This window comes from Microcebus murinus, chromosome 2 (assembly GCF_040939455.1).
Source record: "Microcebus murinus isolate Inina chromosome 2, M.murinus_Inina_mat1.0, whole genome shotgun sequence".
In the NCBI taxonomy this organism is placed as follows: Eukaryota; Metazoa; Chordata; class Mammalia; order Primates; family Cheirogaleidae; genus Microcebus; species Microcebus murinus.
In genome coordinates, this window is record NC_134105.1 from 98386680 (window position 1) to 98405850 (window position 19171).

A 19171-nucleotide genomic window follows, 5' to 3' on the forward strand; every position below is an offset into this window, starting at 1 on the left:
AGAGCCGGTGCCCCGAGAAGGGAGCCGTCTTCAGAGCACCCCGGAGCTTCCGGACTGCGCAGCTGACCCGTGGACTGGGAAGAGTGTGGTTCCGGGCTTGTGTGCGGCGCGCCAATCAGGGCTGGTTACTGGGGACACGTGTGGGTTTTGTTGTTAGTTGTCAAATCCTGAATCTGGGTGTGGAGGTATTTGCTGCTTCAAAGCGTAAGGTTATACTTCAAAGTATAACATTTCGGTCGTGCACTAACACCCCATACTTTATCATCTGCTTGCTACCTACCCTTTTCGGATCTTTTTCTGACCTTCGTTTCTTCTCTATTGGCCACCTTCATTCATTTGTACAGTCGAGAAACGTTTATCGACCATTATACGAAGCTGTGAGGGTACAAACATATATAAGACACTGACTGTCCCTGCTTTCTAAAGGCTTCGTCTAGAGAGCCTCTTGCTTTTACCATGTCATTCGTTACTCTATTTTTTTTTCTTTGCCTTTATCGAAGCACTAATGTCATTTATGTATTTGTTTAAGAATTTGTTTCTGAGATCCTGTTCTTAGATCTTGTTACGATCTTGTTCATAGCTATATCCCTACCCTCAAGTGCAAGTATTCAATAAATAATTGTTGGCCAACTGTTAATATTTTTAGAAGCTCAGACTACCTAATTATTGGCCTTTCTCCCCTCATCTTTCCAATAATTTAGTTTTTTTCTTGTCCTTTCTTTCAAATGTCAAATAACATAAACAATTCCCTTTTGGGGCTTAAAGTAAACTAAATCATTGCTCCTTGATCTAGTTTTTGTATTGCTCCATCCTAATGCTTCTGTCTGCAGAGCACTGTCCTTTCGAAAAACTTTTATTGAAACATTTAAGAAAATATGCAACAAGGAAAAGCTATCCATAATCCTACCACTCTAATACAGTAACTTTTTAATTTTTTTAATTTACCACATTTTACATGGTTTTTTATGTATAGTTTTATTTTTATTGGCTGCATAGTATTCAAATCTATCAATGTACAAAAATCTATACAAACAACTCTCCTACTTAAAACCTAAGGCTTCCTATTGCCCTTGGTGACAGTTCAGGGTTATTTTTAGCGCTAGTATCAGGTCAAGAAAAACAGCAATAATTAAATAGCATTCTTTTCTCTCAGAATAAAGATAAGAATGTCAGTAGAAAACTAAATTGGCATTGCATTGCAGCTCTAAGATTTTTAACATCAATATAATTGATACGGTATTGAACCAAGAAAGTGGTTTTCTAATCTTTTATGCCTTACAATCATATACTTTATCTTTCATACATGCATTCACATGCAAGGTTAAATTTAATTGTTAAACCTACTCTTTACAAATGGGGAAGTAAGACTCAATCTTTGCATGGAATGTTCTCTTCAAATATATATGTCACTACTTTATCATGATTAAGGTATTTAGTAAAAATGTCATTTCAGGGAGACTTTACCTGAATCCCTACCCCCAGCCATTGCAGCCTTCCATTCTGGCTGTCTTCTTTCTCATTTCCCTATTTTATTTTATTCTTAGTATTTGTCACTAACATTTCTTTGTGTGTTTATTATCTATAGACTCCATGAAGTCCAAGATACTATCTTTCTTGTTCTCTCCTGTGTTCTCCAGCATCTAGATCAATTGCTGGCATATAGTAGAGGCCTAGCAAATACTTATTTAATAAAAAGCACCTCTCTAGAGAGGTGTGGTTACCTTGGAAGCAACACCTTCACCCTGCCCCCATTTTTCCTGTTTTATATGAACTGAAAGGTTTATTTGCAATGAAATCTTAAATTAGAGGTCACGTATTGAAGCTTGCTCACCATGCCACAGGGTGAAGTTCAAACTCCTCGATACAGCTCATAGGGTCTCTTATGTGCTTTTGTCTCTTCAGCCTTGGCTCTCACCATTTCCTCACTTCATTTTAGACTTCCTAAGCTGCTTTTATTTTCTTAACCTGACCATGCTAGATTTCCACACAGTCTGTTCTCTCTTTCTGGACATTTTCCCCATATCCCTCCCCTTCTTTCTTCTGGCTAATTCCTATTCAGCCTTCAGATCTCAACTTGAATATCCAAGAAGCCCTCCCCAGACTGGACCAGATGACCCTATACATGCTGTCATAATACCCTTCACCCACTACCTTATAGCAACACTACCACATTGTTTTGTAATTACTTGTGTATCTCCTCCATAGATTATAAACTCTTTGAGAGCAGCACCCATGCTCTCTTGTTTACCATTCTATCCCTAGGACATAGCACATTATTAGGTACAAATAAATATTTGTTAAATGAATAAAAGGGTTAATAAATGATCCAAGAAAGATGTCTTTTCCTGTTCTTTAATAACTATCCTGCTGATGGCCATCTTTTTTTTTTTTTAATCTGTAGCTAATTTTCAACCTAGAGGTCATTTTTATAAAAGCAGCTTTTATCTAACTCATATCATGTTTTTAGCCCTCTGTGCAGTTTTAAGACTTAATCAGTTCCAGAGTACACTCTAAGTCCCAAGGTCAAGGCTCTACTCTGTACAGTTTAAAGGTATTCTCTTTTTTGAATAAGAAACTCTGCACCTTCCATTTTATTTGCAAAGCTGTTTGAAATTTCTTTTTCCTTCTGCATCCTTTTTCAATCCTCTATAATCTTGCCAGAATTCATATTTCTCTTGGGCGTAATAAATTTTCCAGCTGCTTTTGTGTGTGTGTGTGTGTGTGTCTAAAAGTCTTTTTAAGCTTTCTTTGTCAATCTGAAAGGAGGTCATAATGAAATATTACATATATATGTCTACTTCTCCTTTCTTCCATTCTCCATCTAGTCAAATAAACTTATAATTTTTGCTTGTTTTCCTTGTCTAAAGTCCAATTTCACAGTGATCTTGATGATTTTTTTTTTTTTTTAAATCAGCCATCTCCACTATACACACCACTCTCAGTCCCCATTGCCCAACTTCTCCACTTTCAGTAATGGCTTCATAAGTCATATAAATATGGACTCTAAATTCTACATTTAAATCTTTCTCCACTGATAATTATTTATAATAGCCGAAGTGTTTCCTGGATAGTCTAGGGATATTTTCTCCTAATCTATTTGCCCCTTTCCTTTTCTACTTGATCTGTTTTCATAGTTTTACCTTACTTTCTCATACCCTCTTGTTCTTTTACCTACATATAAAAACCTACACTTAGGTCACACTTGTCTACTACTAATACAGGGGCTGCTGTAGAAAATCACACAGCTTGGCCAGGTGCAGTGGCTCATGCCTATAACCCCAACACTTTGGGAAATTGATGCAGGAGGATTGCTTGGGGCCAAGAGTTTGAGACCAGCCTGAGCAACATAGTGAGACCCTGTCTCTGCAAAAAAAAAAAAAAAAATTTAATTGCTTAAAAAAAGAAAATCACACAGCTGTCTCTTAATAGTTCACCAGTGCCCTCATCTCTTTGAATCATTCTTTTTCTTGACTTTAATTAGCTACTTGCTCCATTCCCCTCATAATTTCTCTGAGTCTTTCTTACCTTCCTCAAAGCTGCCTTTTTGGTGCTTACCTCTCTTATTCTTAGCAGATGATCTTGCCTCCTACTTAATCAACAAAAGTGAGGCTGAACAGTGTGAGTTCTTTCTACTTCCTACATTTTAATTTAAGAGGTTATCTGAATCCACAACCATTTTTACCTCCTTCCCTCCCATGTCAGAAAATAGGCTGCCCCTTACTCCTGTTTAAGGCCATCCTCTCCACCTGTGCCTTTGATCTTGGAGTAGCTTATTTTGAAGTGGTTAAAAGCACAGGTTTTGGAGGCAGTCACACGGGCTTCAGGTTGAATCCTGATTCTGACACTCACTATAAATTGATTAACTTCTCTAAACCTCAGCTTTCTCTTGAAAATAGGGCAAGAAAACCTACCTTATTGGGTTTTTATGATTTTATGAGATTATAATGCCAAGTAATACTTAGCCTAGAATATAGTAAATGGTCAATAGAAGTTAGCTAATAATAATCAATTAATAATGACATCAGCTCATCCTCTAGTATTCCATCAGTTCCTTCTCATCTTTGTTTATCTTCTAACTCTACTACTTTCTTCCCTTTGGCCTACAAACATTCCCTTTACCCCCATTCTTCTCTAGGTTATTATCCACTGTTTTCTCTTTCTCATTCTTGGCTTTCCCTAGTGTAATTTGCATTTATTGTCTCCACTGCTTTACCTCCCATTCATCCCCTCACCAGGACCCACTACAGTCTGGTTCCTACCTCTGCCTCACTACTCAAACTGTTTTCCTTAAGGTCACTGCTGACCTGCAAGTTACCAAATCCTTTGAACATTTTTCAGTTCTTGTGTTATTATCCCTCTCTACCTCATTTAATCCTCCTTTAAACCCTATTCTTATAGTTTCAGGACACCACACTCTGTTGTTTCTATTATTTCTCTGACCATTCCTTCTTTGTCTCCTTCCTGGTCTTATCTTCCTATTCCTACTGTCTAGTCTTCTTGTCACATTGCTCTCCTCACTCTACATGCTATTCTTTGGTGAGCTCATGTACTTTGGTGGTTTCAACTATGAGGTGTGTCTGAGTCTTGCCTTCATGATCTGTCTTTTATTCAACTGCTTGCTGAATATCTTAACCCATCTTTCTGGATAGCCCTCAGGCCCTTAGCATGTTTAAAAATGGGAGGCTGGGGCAGGAGGATTGATTGAACTCAGGAGTTCAAGAGCAGCAAAAATGAGACCCTGTCTCTACTAAAAGTGAGCAAAAGTGAGACCCCGTCTCTACTAAAAATAGAAAAATTACCCGGGCATAGTGGCGCATGACTATAGTCCCAGCTACTTTGGAGAATGAGGCAGGAGGGTCATTTGAGCCCACAAATTTGAGGTTTCAGTAAGCTATGATGATTCCACAGTACTCTAGCCTGGGTGACAGAGCAAGACTCTGTCTCAAAAAAACAACTAAAAAAATAAAAATGAACTCATCAGCTTCCCCAACCTCCACCCTCGTTCCCAAACCAATTCTTCCTCCAATATTCTTTATATAAATTGGGTAGCCTCACTCTTCATCCTATATCCCAGACTAGTCATCCTTAACACCTCCCTACTGATTATATCTTCTAAAAAGTTCTCAAATCTGTTGCCTTCTCTTCTGTCTCCAGTCTTCTGTCTTAATTCAGGCCTTTATCATATCTCATCTGGACTCCTGCAACAAATTCTTACAATGTTTCTCTAACTACAGTGTTGTTTTCTTCAAATGCATCTTCCACATAGCCACCATCCTGCTATATAAAAAACAAATAAGGACATCTCATTTCCCTACTCAAATGACCCTCACCACTTACATACTATCATTAAAGCTCCTTAGTATGGCCTTCGGGGCTCTCAGTGATTGGTCCTCTGCTCCTCCTCTCTACCTTCATTTTTAACTACTTCCTGCTCTGAATTTTATCTTCCAGCAGCACGAAATGGTGTGTAGTTCCCAGCATATACCATGCTATTAACTCTGTGCCTTTACTTGTGCTCTTTGCTGTCTGGAAAGCCTTGTCCACCTACCCCCACCACCTCTGTCTTTTCCCTGCCTAAATCTTACGCATCTTTTGAGAGAGTGGTTTTTAATATTTTAGGGGTTGTGGAAAACTTTGGGTGCTGAATACCTTGGAACTTCTCTAGAAAAATCCACATAATCCCCAAATTTACATACAATGTCAGGTTTTAACCTCAAATTAAAAACCTCTTTCAGCTCAAGTATGATCTTCTCCAGAAAATCTGTCCTATCCTCCTAAAGATTGGTTTGGTCTCCCTGTTTCATATTGTTTTACAATATCATGTGCATATAACTATGATTACACATCTATATAACATTATAATCATTCCTGTAGTGTCTTCACCAGTATATTGTGAGCTCCTTGAAGGTAGTGACTATCATACACATCTTTGTATCCCCAGCACCTAGCACGGCACGTAGGAGTTATTACATAAATTTTGAGGTTGAATGTTGCTGAGGAACAAACCATCTTTTACTATAGAACATTTAGCCATTCGGCAAACATTTATGGAGAGCCTGCTGTGTGCCAGGTATTGTGCTGGTTGCTAAGGATACAAAATTAACAAGACAAACATGATTCTTGTCCTCACAGAGCTTATAATCTAATGTCTTAAAAAATATTTAAATCAGACATTACAAAACTGTATGGTAAGGCGGAGCGCGGTGGCTCACACCTGTAATCCTAGCACTCGGGAGGCCGAGGCCGGCGGATTGCTCGAGGTCAGGAGTTCGAAACCAACCTGAGCAAGAGCGAGACCCCCGTCTCTACTATAAATAGAAAGAAATTAATTGGCCAACTAATATATATAGAGAAAAAATGAGCCGGGCATGTTGGTGCATGCCTGTAGTCCCAGCTACTCGGGAGGCTAAGGCAGCAGGATCGCTTGAGCCCAGGAGTTTGAGGTTGCTGTGAGCTGGGCTGACACCACAGCACTCACTCTAGCCTGGGCAACAAAGTGAGACTCTGTCTCAAAAAAAAAACTGTATAGTAAATGCTTTGATATGGCAAGTACAGGGTAGAACAGAATTATTTAAAAAGAGCAGTTTATCTTTATTTGGGAAGGCAGAGAAGGCCTTCCAGAGGGAGTAAATATAAGGTAAAACCTATAGGATAATTGGGAGAGGACTGGAGAGAAGTTTCTGTCAGAGGACAACATCTACGGAGGTCCTGATATGAAAAAATTTATGTCTAAAGAACCAAAGCTTAGACATGAGGATCTTGTAAAACAAAGAAAGAAAAATAAATAAATAAAAAGAAACAAAGGAAGTTCCATGTGGCTGAAATTATGAGTTTGATAGGCAAGGGGCATGAACAGAGACTGGAGTAGTCTATACTAAACTGTGCTCAAGAGTTTACACTTGGCTGGTTGTAGTGGCTCATGCCTATAATCTGAGCACTTTGGGAAGCCAAGTAGGGAGGATCACTTGAGGCCAGTAGTTTGAGACCAACCTGAGCAAGAGCGAGACCCCGTCTCTACTGAAAATAGAAAAATTAGCCGGGTGTGGTGCCATGTGCCTATAGTCCTAGCTACTTGGGAGGCTGAGGCAGGAGGGTCGCTCAAGCCCAGGAGTTTGAGGTTGCAGTGAGCTATGATGAAGCCACTGCACTCCCACCTGGGTGACAGAACAGACCCTGTCTCAGGAAAAAAAAAAGTTTACACTTGTATCCCCAGTGAAGGAATCATAGGAAGGGAAGGCATAAAAAATTTTTATTCATTTAAAAAGTTCACAGCCAATATAAGAAGAAAAGAGTTGTGTCAGAGTGTGTGTGTATATGCGTAGAAGGTTCTATTTACTAGTGGAGAACAAACCAGCTTTGTCAGCTGTCATGTGGCTACTGTCTCTGATGCCAGTGTGAAACAAAACTGACAAAAGAGGGATCCTGCAATCTTTTGGCTTTACACTGAGATGGAAACCACTTTGTATAGATTAGGCAGGACGGTGGAGAAGCTAAGAAAACTATCTGAAGGAATCTCATATAAAAAATATTAGGCTTTCTACTATTCCCATATTTTTTGTCTCAACTTCTTCTCCTTTCCTCTGAAGATTTTATTTGTTTTTTAAATACTTACAAACGGGTTATCTATAAGAAACAAGTCTCACTGACTCCTTTTCTGTTTGCTAACTTCTCTGGCTCATAAAATGATTATCATAAGATTATGGGAAAATATATACTCCCATTTCTGTCTAACTTAAAACATGTTCTATAGCATGGAACATCAAAGCTCTAAGAGCATTTAAACATCTACTTCCAATGTTAGGAGCTTTAATAAGTAGATCTTATAAGAATGCATCTCACCTTTAATATCTAAAATAAGTTAACTGCTTAGCAGACCTTTTATCATAAAATAGGTCTCTGTAAGACACTTCTTAAAAAGAAATGTATATAGACATTTTATCTTCTTTCTCCTCCAGATACTATTTTTTGGATTTGGGTGGCTTTTCTTCATGCGCCAACTGTTTAAGGACTACGAGGTGAGAAGAAATCATTGTGTAATGCTTATACTATATGAATTTAGGTTGTTTTAAAATGGGACAAGAAAAATGTGTCCATTAAAGACCATTCTTGTTTACTTCCAAGGTAGGAAGCTTTTGCCAAATAAGTGTCATATAACTATTAATTTGGAGAATATGATTAGGCTTAGTTGATTTAAAAGAGAAAGAACAAGGCAAATCACATATAGCCCAGAAGCAAGGAGCAAGGAATTTCCTGCCTTAGGTATATCAGGATATATACCAATAGCAGATAGTTACTCTTTGAGAGAGAATTTAATTTATGACATCTTATAAATGTTCCCTTTCATTTGTCTGTCTAGCCCTGAATTAGCAAACATTCTAAATTAATAACAAAATCCCAAGGTTGGTCCGGTTCTTATCTTAAGCCTTAAATTCAGAAAATCACCATCCTAGACTGGACATTCCCTAATTAATTTTACTCATTTAGTAATAAATCTCTATTACTAAATCTCTATTAGGGACTACCATTAAGTCATTCCTAGGATGTTCTTTTAAACCTCCCCAGAAAATTTAGGTCATTGCCTGAAAGAGTCCAGGATTCCAGAGTTTCTATTGTGCTCAATACTTTAAAGCCTCCCAAGAGAGGTTCAAGAACTGTCCAGGATCTGTAAAGTGTTGAAGAGCCACTTTTAACATTGACCATTATATACAAATCTGTCCTTTTTTTGTCATTATACATCAGGAATTCTAAGTACCACTTCTGACCCTCTTAGTTCATGTTCTTGTGCTTTAAATTCTCCATCCACTAGAGGATGTTAGTAATAGTGACTCAGGATTCAGAAATGCTACCTACTTTGATTTATTTCTCTAGCTCCAGGCAAGTTGCAATTGCAGCCTATTTCCAATGGCTTGAGAATTGCTTCAAAATAAGTTTTCTGCTTTGTAATCAGAAGGAGATTATCAATTCAATTTTCAAACAAGGAAATAACTTCCAGTCTCTATTTGGCTTCTAACAGGTGCGTCAGTATGTTGTACAGGTGATCTTCTCTGTGACTTTTGGGTTTTCTTGTACCATGTTTGAGCTCATCATCTTTGAAATATTAGGAGTATTGAATAGCAGGTGAGTAAGAGTACTAAATAACTGTCTTCTTGAAGAGTTCTGTGCTACATTCTTTATGGTGGAAGAGTTACCAGGGTCTCATAGCTGAAAAATCCACCATATGGATAGTTTCGTCTTAGTAACTGCAATAATTACAGCAAATATGGGTTCCAGTCACCTAGTGAGTAGTTTGACAAAAATTATGAAGTACTAGGGAAAAAAATCTAACCATTAGCTCTGAAGAATCCATTGAGAAAGGCTGTAGAGCCTAGGTCCCAGGCTTCACTGCTACATGCTTTGTTTTTCTCAGGCTGCTCTCTGAGTGAATCCCAGTAATGGCCCTTTACATTCTTTTACTGACTGAAAATCTCTACCTGAAAAGATCAGAATTCCACAGAACTCTTTAAGAACCTCTCTGGAGACTGAACTCTGGTTTTTACCAATTTAGTTACCTTTATTGATTTTACAGACATGGTCAAGTTTGATTGAATTTAGAGTGTTTTTTTTTTTTTTTTTTTTTTGAGACAGAGTCTCACTTTGTTGCCTAGGCTAGAGTGAGTGCCATGGCGTCAGCCTAGCTCACAGCAACCTCAAACTCCTGGCTCAAGCAATCCTTCTGCCTCAGCCTCCCAAGTAGCTGGGACTACAGGCATACGCCACCATGCCCGGCTAATTTTTTCTATATATGTTAGTTGGCCAATTAATTTCTTTCTATTTATAGTAGAGACGGGGTCTCGCTCTTGCTCAGGCTGGTTTCGAACTCCTGACCTCGAGCAATCCGCCCGCCTCGGCCTCCCAGAGAGCTAGGATTACAGGCGTGAGCCACCGCGCCCGGCCTAGAGTGTTTTTTAAAACATTTTGAAAAAGTAACTATTCCCCTCCAAATAACAGATCTGTTAGTTTATTAGACAGTTTATCCAAAATGTTTCTTCTTAGTTAAACTGCAAGCTTGAGTATTTTTTAGGCCAGCATTTGTATGTGGAGTTCATCAGCTATGCTATATAGACTTTTATTGTACTTTTTTATCACCACATGAAAGAATCTTTTAAGAAAAAAGTGGCCTTGTACTCTAGTTAGGAATCAGTGCTGAGCTAAGCTATACAAGCTCATTATAGACCTCTGACACTTGGGACTTACAGAGAAACTGTACTCTCAAATCCTTTTCTAAGAATCAGAGTTGAAAAAAATTTTTAATTAAAAAAAACTTATAATAGAGGTGGTTAGTCATAAAATATTTGAAATGTTAAAAAAAGAGACTCAGTTGATAATTATGATCTCTTGATAGATCATTTAATAACATGTGATATGGTAAATAGAAATATGCTCTGACTCTCCTACTTTTAAACTTGTTCTTTAATAATAGACTTTTTTTAGATGAGCTAGATATAGATCCTGTGCCTATAGAGAATTGACAAGTATTGTTTTACATAATGGTTATTAAATTTCATTATCACAACCTAGATCTTTCACTGCTATCTAAGCAGAGGTTGGCAAACTTTTTTCTGTAAAGGGCCAGATTGTAAATATTTTAGGCTTTGTGGCTATAGGGTTTCTATCACAACTACTCAACTCTGCTGTTGTAGAGTGAAAGCAACCATAGGCAATATGTAAACAAATGGGCATGGCTTTGCTCAATAAAACTTAATTTGTAAAAATAGGTGGCTGCCAGGCCATAATTTGCTGACCACTGATATAAATATTGCTAGAAAGACTGTGGTTCAGATAGTCTAAAACCACAATTATTTTTGGTAGATGATGTTCCCCAACTTTTAACTCATAATTAATAACCCATATAGTAAGAAACAGTCATACTTGGTACATATTTCTTAAATATCTTAAATAATTTAAAGAGTTTCAGAAGTAGCATTGCTAAAATTTGGTGTTCTTTCGGTGGTTTTTTGAGGATTGGGTTTGTTTAGATGAGATATGTCTTCAGTTACACCTATTTTTTCATACTAACATTTCACTCAACTGTGAAACAGAAATGTCAACCCGATCGTGTATTATATCTATAGATTCAGAACAGTTTTTAAAAGAAAATTTTGGCCCTGATGAAAAGTATTCCTTTGACTAACCTCTGAGCAGGGGTTGTATGGCCTCCTTATTAGGATCCTTAATTTTTCCAAGAGAATGCCACTCAGCTCAAAAGACTGGTTAAAATACATGGTTCAGGCCGGGCGCTGTGGCTCACGCCTGTAATCCTAGCTCTTGGGAGGCCGAGGCGGGCGGATTGCTCAAGGTCAGGAGTTCGAAACCAGCCTGAGCAAGAGCGAGACCCCGTCTCTACTATAAATAGAAAGAAATTAATTGGCCAACTGATATATATATAAAAAAAAATTAGCCGGGCATGGTGGCGCATGCCTGTAGTCCCAGCTACCCGGGAGGCTGAGGCAGAAGGATCACTCGAGCCCAGGAGTTTGAGGTTGCTGTGAGCTAGGCTGACGCCACGGCACTCACTCTAGCCTGGGCAACAAAGCGAGACTCTGTCTCAAAAAAAAAAAAAAAAAAAATACATGGTTCACTTCTAATTGGCAGTATGGATCATACTTGTAATTACACTTATCATTTCACACCTTAGCTGAAATACTATATAGTATTACCTGAAGGATGTGCAGCTCATTTGCTTCCCTAGATGTTCTAAAGTGAGCTAATGCAGAAGAGCAAAAGGCTGTCAATATATCTAGACTAAATGGTATTGGTTCCTTTTGGGTCACCTTTACTGAAGCGCTCTTCTTTGTTTTATGTTGCCTGCCTTCTGCACTAAGAAGAGAGCAGTTGGAAAAAGCCCTCTGAAAACTCATTGATATTTTTCTTTGAAAATATGTTGTTGAAAACATTGTTAATTGCCCTCCTCACATTTTCTTCTTTATGAAGTCTTTGAAGAAATTTCATTGTAATCTTGATAATAATTCAGTAATAACAAATCAGTAAGTATGCTTCCTTTGAGCAATTGGTTTGTTGTTTTCCTACAGACACTGTGACTTTATCTAACTGATCAAATTTTTTATTTCTCATTGACCATTAGAAAACTTAAAGCTAAATTTATGATCTACTCATAGCAAGTTTTTAGAATTTTTTTTTTAATATCACCAAGACTGGAGTTCAGTGATACAATCATAGCTCCCTGCAACCTCCAGCCCTGAACTCAATCAGTCCTCCCAGCTCAGCCTCCCGAGTAGTTGAGACTACAGGTACCATCATGCCCAGCTATTATAATTTTTTTTCTTATCTTTTGTGGAGATGAGGTCTCAATACATTGGCCAGGCTGGTCTCGAACTCCTGGGCTCACTCAAGTGATCCTACGACCTCAGCCTCCTAAAGCTCTAGGATTATAGGTGTGATCCACCACACCCAGCCCAGAGTTCTATGTTATATCCATCAGACCTATTTCAATTTTTTTTTTAAGAGACAGGGTCTTGCTCTGTCACCCAGGCTGGACTACAGTGGCTCAATTATAGTTCACTGCAGCCTTGAACTCCTGGGCTCAAGCAATACTCCTGCCTCAGCCTCCAGGGTAATGGGGACTACAGATGTATACCACCACATCCAGCTTTTTTTTTTTTTTTAATTTTTTGTAGAGATGAAGTCATGCTATGTTGCCCAGGCTGGTCTCAAACTCCTGGACTCAAGCAATCCTACTGAGATTACAGGCATAAGCCACCGTACCCAGCTCTGTTCCAATATTTTACCTATCTATTGTTCCTTTTTTTTCATATTTCCTTATAGTTTATTTCATCGTCCTGTATTTTATATATCCTCATAAGCACTTAACCACTTATGCCCTTTTTGAAACAAGGCCTAAGAAAGTTAAAAATCAGTAAATACAGAGGACACTATCAAGAAAGTGAACAAACATCCTAAGAATGGGGAAAAGTTTTTGCACATTATCTATCTGAGAAGAGATTTGTGTCTAGAATAGATAAAGAACTCTTAAGGTCAATAATAAAAAGATAGATAATACAATTAAAAAATGGACAAAGGCTCTGATTTTGGCATTTCTCCAAGATGATATACAATGGCCAACAAGCACCTGAAAAGGTGTTCAATATCATTAGTCATCATGGAAATGCAAATCAAAACTACAATGAGATGCCACCTCACACCCACTAGGATGGCTGTAACCAAAATGACAGACAATAATGAGGATGAGGAGAAATTGGAGCCCTCGTACACTACTGGGGAAAATGTACAATGATGCAGCCACATTGGGAAGTAGTGGCAGTGCCTCAAAGATTAAATGTAGTAGATTTGCCGTACGACCCTGCAATTCCACTCTATTTTTACCTAAATAAAAATGAAAACATAGCTTGTCCAAGCCAAAACTTGTACACAGATATTCGTAGCATTGCTATTTATATTAATAATAGCTAAAAGGTAAAACAACCCAAATGTCTATCAGCTAATGAATGGATAAGCAAAATGCGGTATATCCATACAATGGGATGAATATTGTTTAGCTATAAAAAGGAAGGAATTGTTGCTAGACACTACAACATGAATGAACATTATAATGCTAAGTGAAAAAAGCCAGTCACAAAAGATCACATATTGTATGATTACATTTATATGAAATGTCCAAAATAGGCAAATCCATAGAAACAGAAAATAAATTGGTGGTTTCCTAGGGCAAGGGAGGTTGGGGGGAAATGGAAAGTGACTGCTAATGGGTACAGGGTTTCTTTATGGAATAATGAAAATGTTCTAAAATTGTGGTGGGTTGCACAATCCTATGAATATACTAAAAACCATTGAATTGTATATTTCAAGTGAGTGAATTATATTATTAAACCTGTTAGAAAAAGTACTAAAATTTTTAATTAAATTCATTTTATAAACAGTTATAAATATAGTCATGCAAATCATAATGTTTAATTATATCAAGGGTACAAAGAAGTATTTCTGAGTCTTTATAGCATATTTTACTGTTAACATTTATTTTCCTTTAATTCTCATATTAAAGGAAAGAGTGCTAGTGGTGAGTGAAATGATAGTCATTCTACACCAGTAATGGTATGTGTTGATATATGTTATGAATGCCTCTGAATATATCTAAAGCATTAACATTCTTATTTTAATAAGTGAAAGTCTTAGGAGGTTAAGATGGTCATATATACCTTTCAAAAATTTATAATTGTTCAACCTTATCAAAAAATTATAATTTTTAATCTCTACAAATGAGTAGATTATAACAGCCTAATGGACTAATTAGATGAGATATATTCAGTGTGGAGTTCAAGGAGCAAGAGATCCCTTGGAAAACTGAAGAGAAGGAAAGTTGCTTCTGTCTCTCTCCCAGTGATATTCTTTGACATTTATTTCAGCTCCCGTTATTTTCACTGGAAAATGAATCTGTGTGTAATTCTGCTGATCCTGGTTTTCATGGTGCCTTTTTACATTGGCTATTTTGTCGTGAGCAACATCCAACTATGTAAGTATTTTACCTTCTCATATCAGCACATAGATGGAGTTGAGTATTTTGGGGGACTGAGGTTGTGGACAGCGTCATTTCTACATTAACTTTCAGTAGCTACTGCTATTGGAGACACATAGCATTTTAAAAAAGGTTGGCACAAAATCAATATTGAATGAAAGATTAGGTTATTTTTCCTGCTACCACTTTATTTCTGTTTTTACTTACTAATAATGTCTCCTTTAGCTCAACCCACATCTTAATTTCAGCCAAATTACTCTTACAGGGTGAGGATGATTTCACTAAGAATTATATTGTTCCCTCACTCATTTGTCAATTAAACAGCAGACAAATATTAATTAATATGATCTCATATTTTTAAGTCAAGCAAGATCTTTAACATATATTTATTTTCCCTAACAGTCTTGTCTCCTCTGTCTTAGTGCATAAACAGCGACTGGTTTTTTCCTGTCTCTTATGGTTGACCTTTATGTATTTCTTCTGGAAACTAGGAGATCCATTTCCCATTCTCAGCCCAAAACATGGTGAGTGTTTATGGGAGAGCAGGGGGTGAGGAGAAGAAGATATGTTTAATTTTCTAATTTGAAAAAAATAATTTTTTTAAGCTGCTGATTATGGCAAGTTATTTCTTTAAATACATTTCTGGCCGGGCGCAGTGGCTCACGCCTGTAATCCTAGCACTCTGGGAGGCCAAGGCGGGCGGATTGCTCAAGGTCAGGAGTTCAAAACCAGCCTGAGCGAGACCCCGTCTCTACCATAAAAATAGAAAGAAATTAATTGGCCAACTAATATATATAATATAATAATCAGCCGGGCATGGTGGCTCGTGCCTGTAGTCCCAGCTACTCGGGAGGCTGAGGCAGGAGGATCGCTTGAGCCCAGGAGTTTGAGGTTGCTGTGAGCTAGGCTGACGCCACGGCACTCACTCTAGCCTAGGCAAGAAAGCGAGACTCAGTCTCAAAAAAAAAAAAAAAAAAAACATTTCTGATTTTGAACCAAATATTCTCCTTCATTCTAAGTGGTATTTAATGCTGATTTTAGAACAGACTTCTATCATTCTAGAGTAGGAGTTTTTGACCTTGGTGAATATACATACTTCAAGAATGTAAGGAAAAGAGGAAAGTGTCCTTAACTTAAATCTCTTGATATTGTATACAGAATTATGGTAATTATTTGTATGTGTATTTGAAGGCAAAGTATCAATAAGCTTTTAGCAGATTCTAAGCTAAAAACAATGAACAAAAATCCCTCAGTTCACAAATCCTTCCAGAACTATTTCAGAATTATTAATATATGTGTATCTATCTAAAAAGATTAGAGAGCCCACCTGTAATATACTAGAGCTTTTATACTGTAGCTTTAAAAAAAAGTCTATTCACTATCCTGCTGTATCTATCAGGGTTCTTACCCCAGAAAACAGAATCTACTGTAACTACTTTAAAGAAAAAAGTGATTTATTACAGGGTATTCAGCAATTTATAGACTTTCTAGGAAAGCAAGAACACCAAGCTTAAATGCTACATAGTGAGGAGAAACACCCAACTATGCCACAGTAAACTAGAAAAAAACCCACTGAAGCCATCGCCTGCCATACAGGACCTGTGACATCAGAGACCCAACAGTAGCACTTCTATCCCAGCTACTCCAGCTCCTAACTACTGTCGCCAACCCTACATTGTTCACTTATGTATTTGAGGCCTCTCATAGGCCTGAGTTTTTGGTGAAACCTCAATGACATTCAGAACCATAGCTTCAAGGAAGTTTGAGAAAGAGCTTCTGGCTTTCCAGACCCTGTAGTACTAAAAGAAATGCTGGAAAAGGATTGGAATGAATGTTGAATGAGCCAGTATCTAGGACCTGCCATACCTCCCACGCATCGTTCCATGTGTACTCATTGCCTATAGCAAGGGTTTGGGGCAGAGAGAGGTAATGAGACTTTCCTGTAGTAGGGTCAGAGGAAAAGTGCAGTTTTATAAAACATATGTGACATCATAAATAACTGTATGTATTTTAAAAATAAAAATAGCATTTTCAAAATTTCAAATAATATTAAAGATCAAAAAGTTAAGATAACACCAGCCTATTAAAAACATTTAAACTCTTAGCATGGCATATAAGACCTTCCATTGCCTGGCTACTGCTCTGTTTGTGTGTTCTGTTCTTCAGTCCTACCAAATTACTTGAAGTTTCTAGAGCTGTTCCATCAGCCTGGGCAATCCTTCACCCCAGTCTACCTGGAAAATGCCTATTTATTTATTCTTTCAAGATTAAACTCTTGTCAATTCCTCTAAGAAAATTTTCCTGGCCATCATTAGGAGATATTTGCTCCCACCTCAATGTACTTACATCACCTATAAAAACTTACAATTACATGTTTCCTTTTCTGACTTCCTCATTAACCTATGGGCTTTATGAAGTCAGAGACTACGTCTTATTTGTCTTTATATCCCTAATACCTAGTGTGGAACCTAGCACATAACAAGTGTTTAGTATATGTTTATTGATTCTGTGAATAGAAAAAAATTTAATCTCTCCAAGGTGGTAGATGAGTTCAAGAATATGACACTCTCTATAGGAATTTAGAATTGCTAGTATGATCAGTATGCCCATGTCAGTGTCAGGAAAGATTTGAAGTAGAAAACCCTGATAATATAGCTCTTGTATAAACCTATTTCAAATAAGCCCACAAAGAGATGAATTTATTTGTAACGTTAGAAGTCAGGAAGAAGAGTTACAAAAGGCCCCAGGCTGCTGACAGTGCAAGCACAAGTTCACATGCAGTCCAAAGACCTGACTCTGACACCTTTCTCCAGCTTTCTCTTCTGTGTACTCAGCTCACATGACCAGTGCAGCCAGGCCATGCCAGAGGGGGAGATGAAGACCATCATATCTGTTACACCCTTCATTCACCCCTTTTTCTAAATTCTATGGGATTATCCTGAAAAGGACACAGGGGGAAAGCTAGAGGGAGCCAGGGTGGGGAACCTGTGGCCTTCTGATTTCAAGATAGTTCTTTTTTAAGCACCAATGGAGGCAAGAAAAGCTTCATCTTTCTCTGCTGCACCCCTTTTAATAAAAGGATTTGTTCTGTAAAATTTGGATTCAGTCAAAAGGCCACACTTAAGGACCTAGAAGGCCACATGTGGCCTTAAGGCTGCGGGTTCTCCACCCCTACTCGAGCTTTCCCAGGACTATCTCAACAACCAGTATGGTTTATTGCTATGGAAACTACAAAAAACTGTAAGACCCAGCAAGACCTTTTCTTTACAAAAACTTTAGAGGGGATGCATGCCTGTAGTCCAGACTACTCAGGAGAATGAGGCAGAATTGCTTGAGCCTAGGAGTTCAAGGCTGCAGTGAACTGTGATTGAACCACACTGCACTCCAGCCTGGGCAACAGAGCAAGATCCTTTCTCTAAAAACAAACAAACTATAAGACTCAATCATTACCTGTAATGAAAAAAAATCTGTGAAAGAATTTCTTGTGTGGTGCCTGGACCTAGAAAAGTTAGACGACATTCTACAGTGGGAAAGAGTATGAGAGACTAAGAAAGCATATATGGCTAGAAGGAATCTGTGTAAGCAAATGGCAAAGATGAGATAGTCTGCTAGTCACCTTATTCATCTTACTTTCTATGTATTAACTGATAAGCAGAAATAATAATGACTAACTCTTCATATAAGTGCTGAGATTAAGTAGATAGTATCTACAAATTACTTTAAACCAGAAAAAAATATTTAATAAAAAGAGCACCATGTTAAAGGGAATAAAAATAGAGGGGGCATTTTTTCAGTTTTTTATATTTAATCCATATTAATCCCTTGGGGTTTTTTTATGTTATTGAGTAATATTATGTACCCACAGTCAACAAACATTTGTTAAACACTTTCTATGTGCCAGGCAGTAAGGAAAGCAAAGACCAATAAGACATGATTCCTTCCTGTAAAGAAGATGCAAATTCAAGAGGTATGTGGAAAGTAGAATCAACAGAATTTTGGTGAGGATTTATTCATTCAGTTAACATTCCTCAGATATTTATTGAGCACCTATTTTATATTAAGTGCTAGAAATAAACCATGAACAAAACAAACTTGATTTCTTATAGTCTTATAAAACTTATAGTCTTATGGGTAGGACTAGACAATAAAGAGATAAATAATTACTGATTGTGATCATTGTCATCAAGAAGCAAACACATTGCTGGGGTAGAAAATATAGATACAGATAACAAATTACTTCAAGTAGTTAGATTCAGCCTTTCTGAGGAAGTGATATTAAAGCTGAGATTTAAAGACCAAAGGAAGAGCAGGGTGGAAGGCACAAGAAACATCATGCAAAGCCCTAAGGTAGAGAGACCTTAGTGTATTCAAAGAGGAAATAAAAGATGGAATGGAGACTAATTGTATAGTGTACAGATTTTTTATTTTGGTAACTAGTTGATAATGTCATTTTCTAAATAGGTACTGTAGAAGATGGAACAAGTTGAGGGGGAAGATACTTTCAGTTGGATATATTGAATTTGAGTTACCTTTGCACATCTAGATGATCAATAAGCAACTGGATATCCAAGTCAGGAGCTTAGGAGAAAGGAATGAATATATCAGTCCTCATGGAGGTGACTCCAGGAATCTAAAAAATTAGAA

At 37.5% G+C, this 19171-nt stretch overlaps 1 protein-coding gene across 2 annotated transcripts in view; it reads left to right on the forward strand.

Annotated features, from left to right (window-relative positions):
* The window catches only part of LOC105869816 (Golgi pH regulator), a 44888-nt gene that overhangs the window by 499 nt on the left and 25218 nt on the right, over positions 1–19171 (forward strand). The window contains exons 2-5 of one of the 2 annotated variants that reach the window (XM_076000049.1): positions 7956–8015; positions 9014–9117; positions 14418–14524; positions 14930–15051. In XM_076000049.1, coding sequence (XP_075856164.1) covers positions 14997–15051 — 55 coding nt within the window. In that variant the 5' untranslated portion in view covers positions 7956–8015; positions 9014–9117; positions 14418–14524; positions 14930–14996. The remainder of the gene's footprint in view (positions 1–7955; positions 8016–9013; positions 9118–14417; positions 14525–14929; positions 15052–19171) is intronic. The other variant, XM_012761912.2, reaches the window with a different exon arrangement.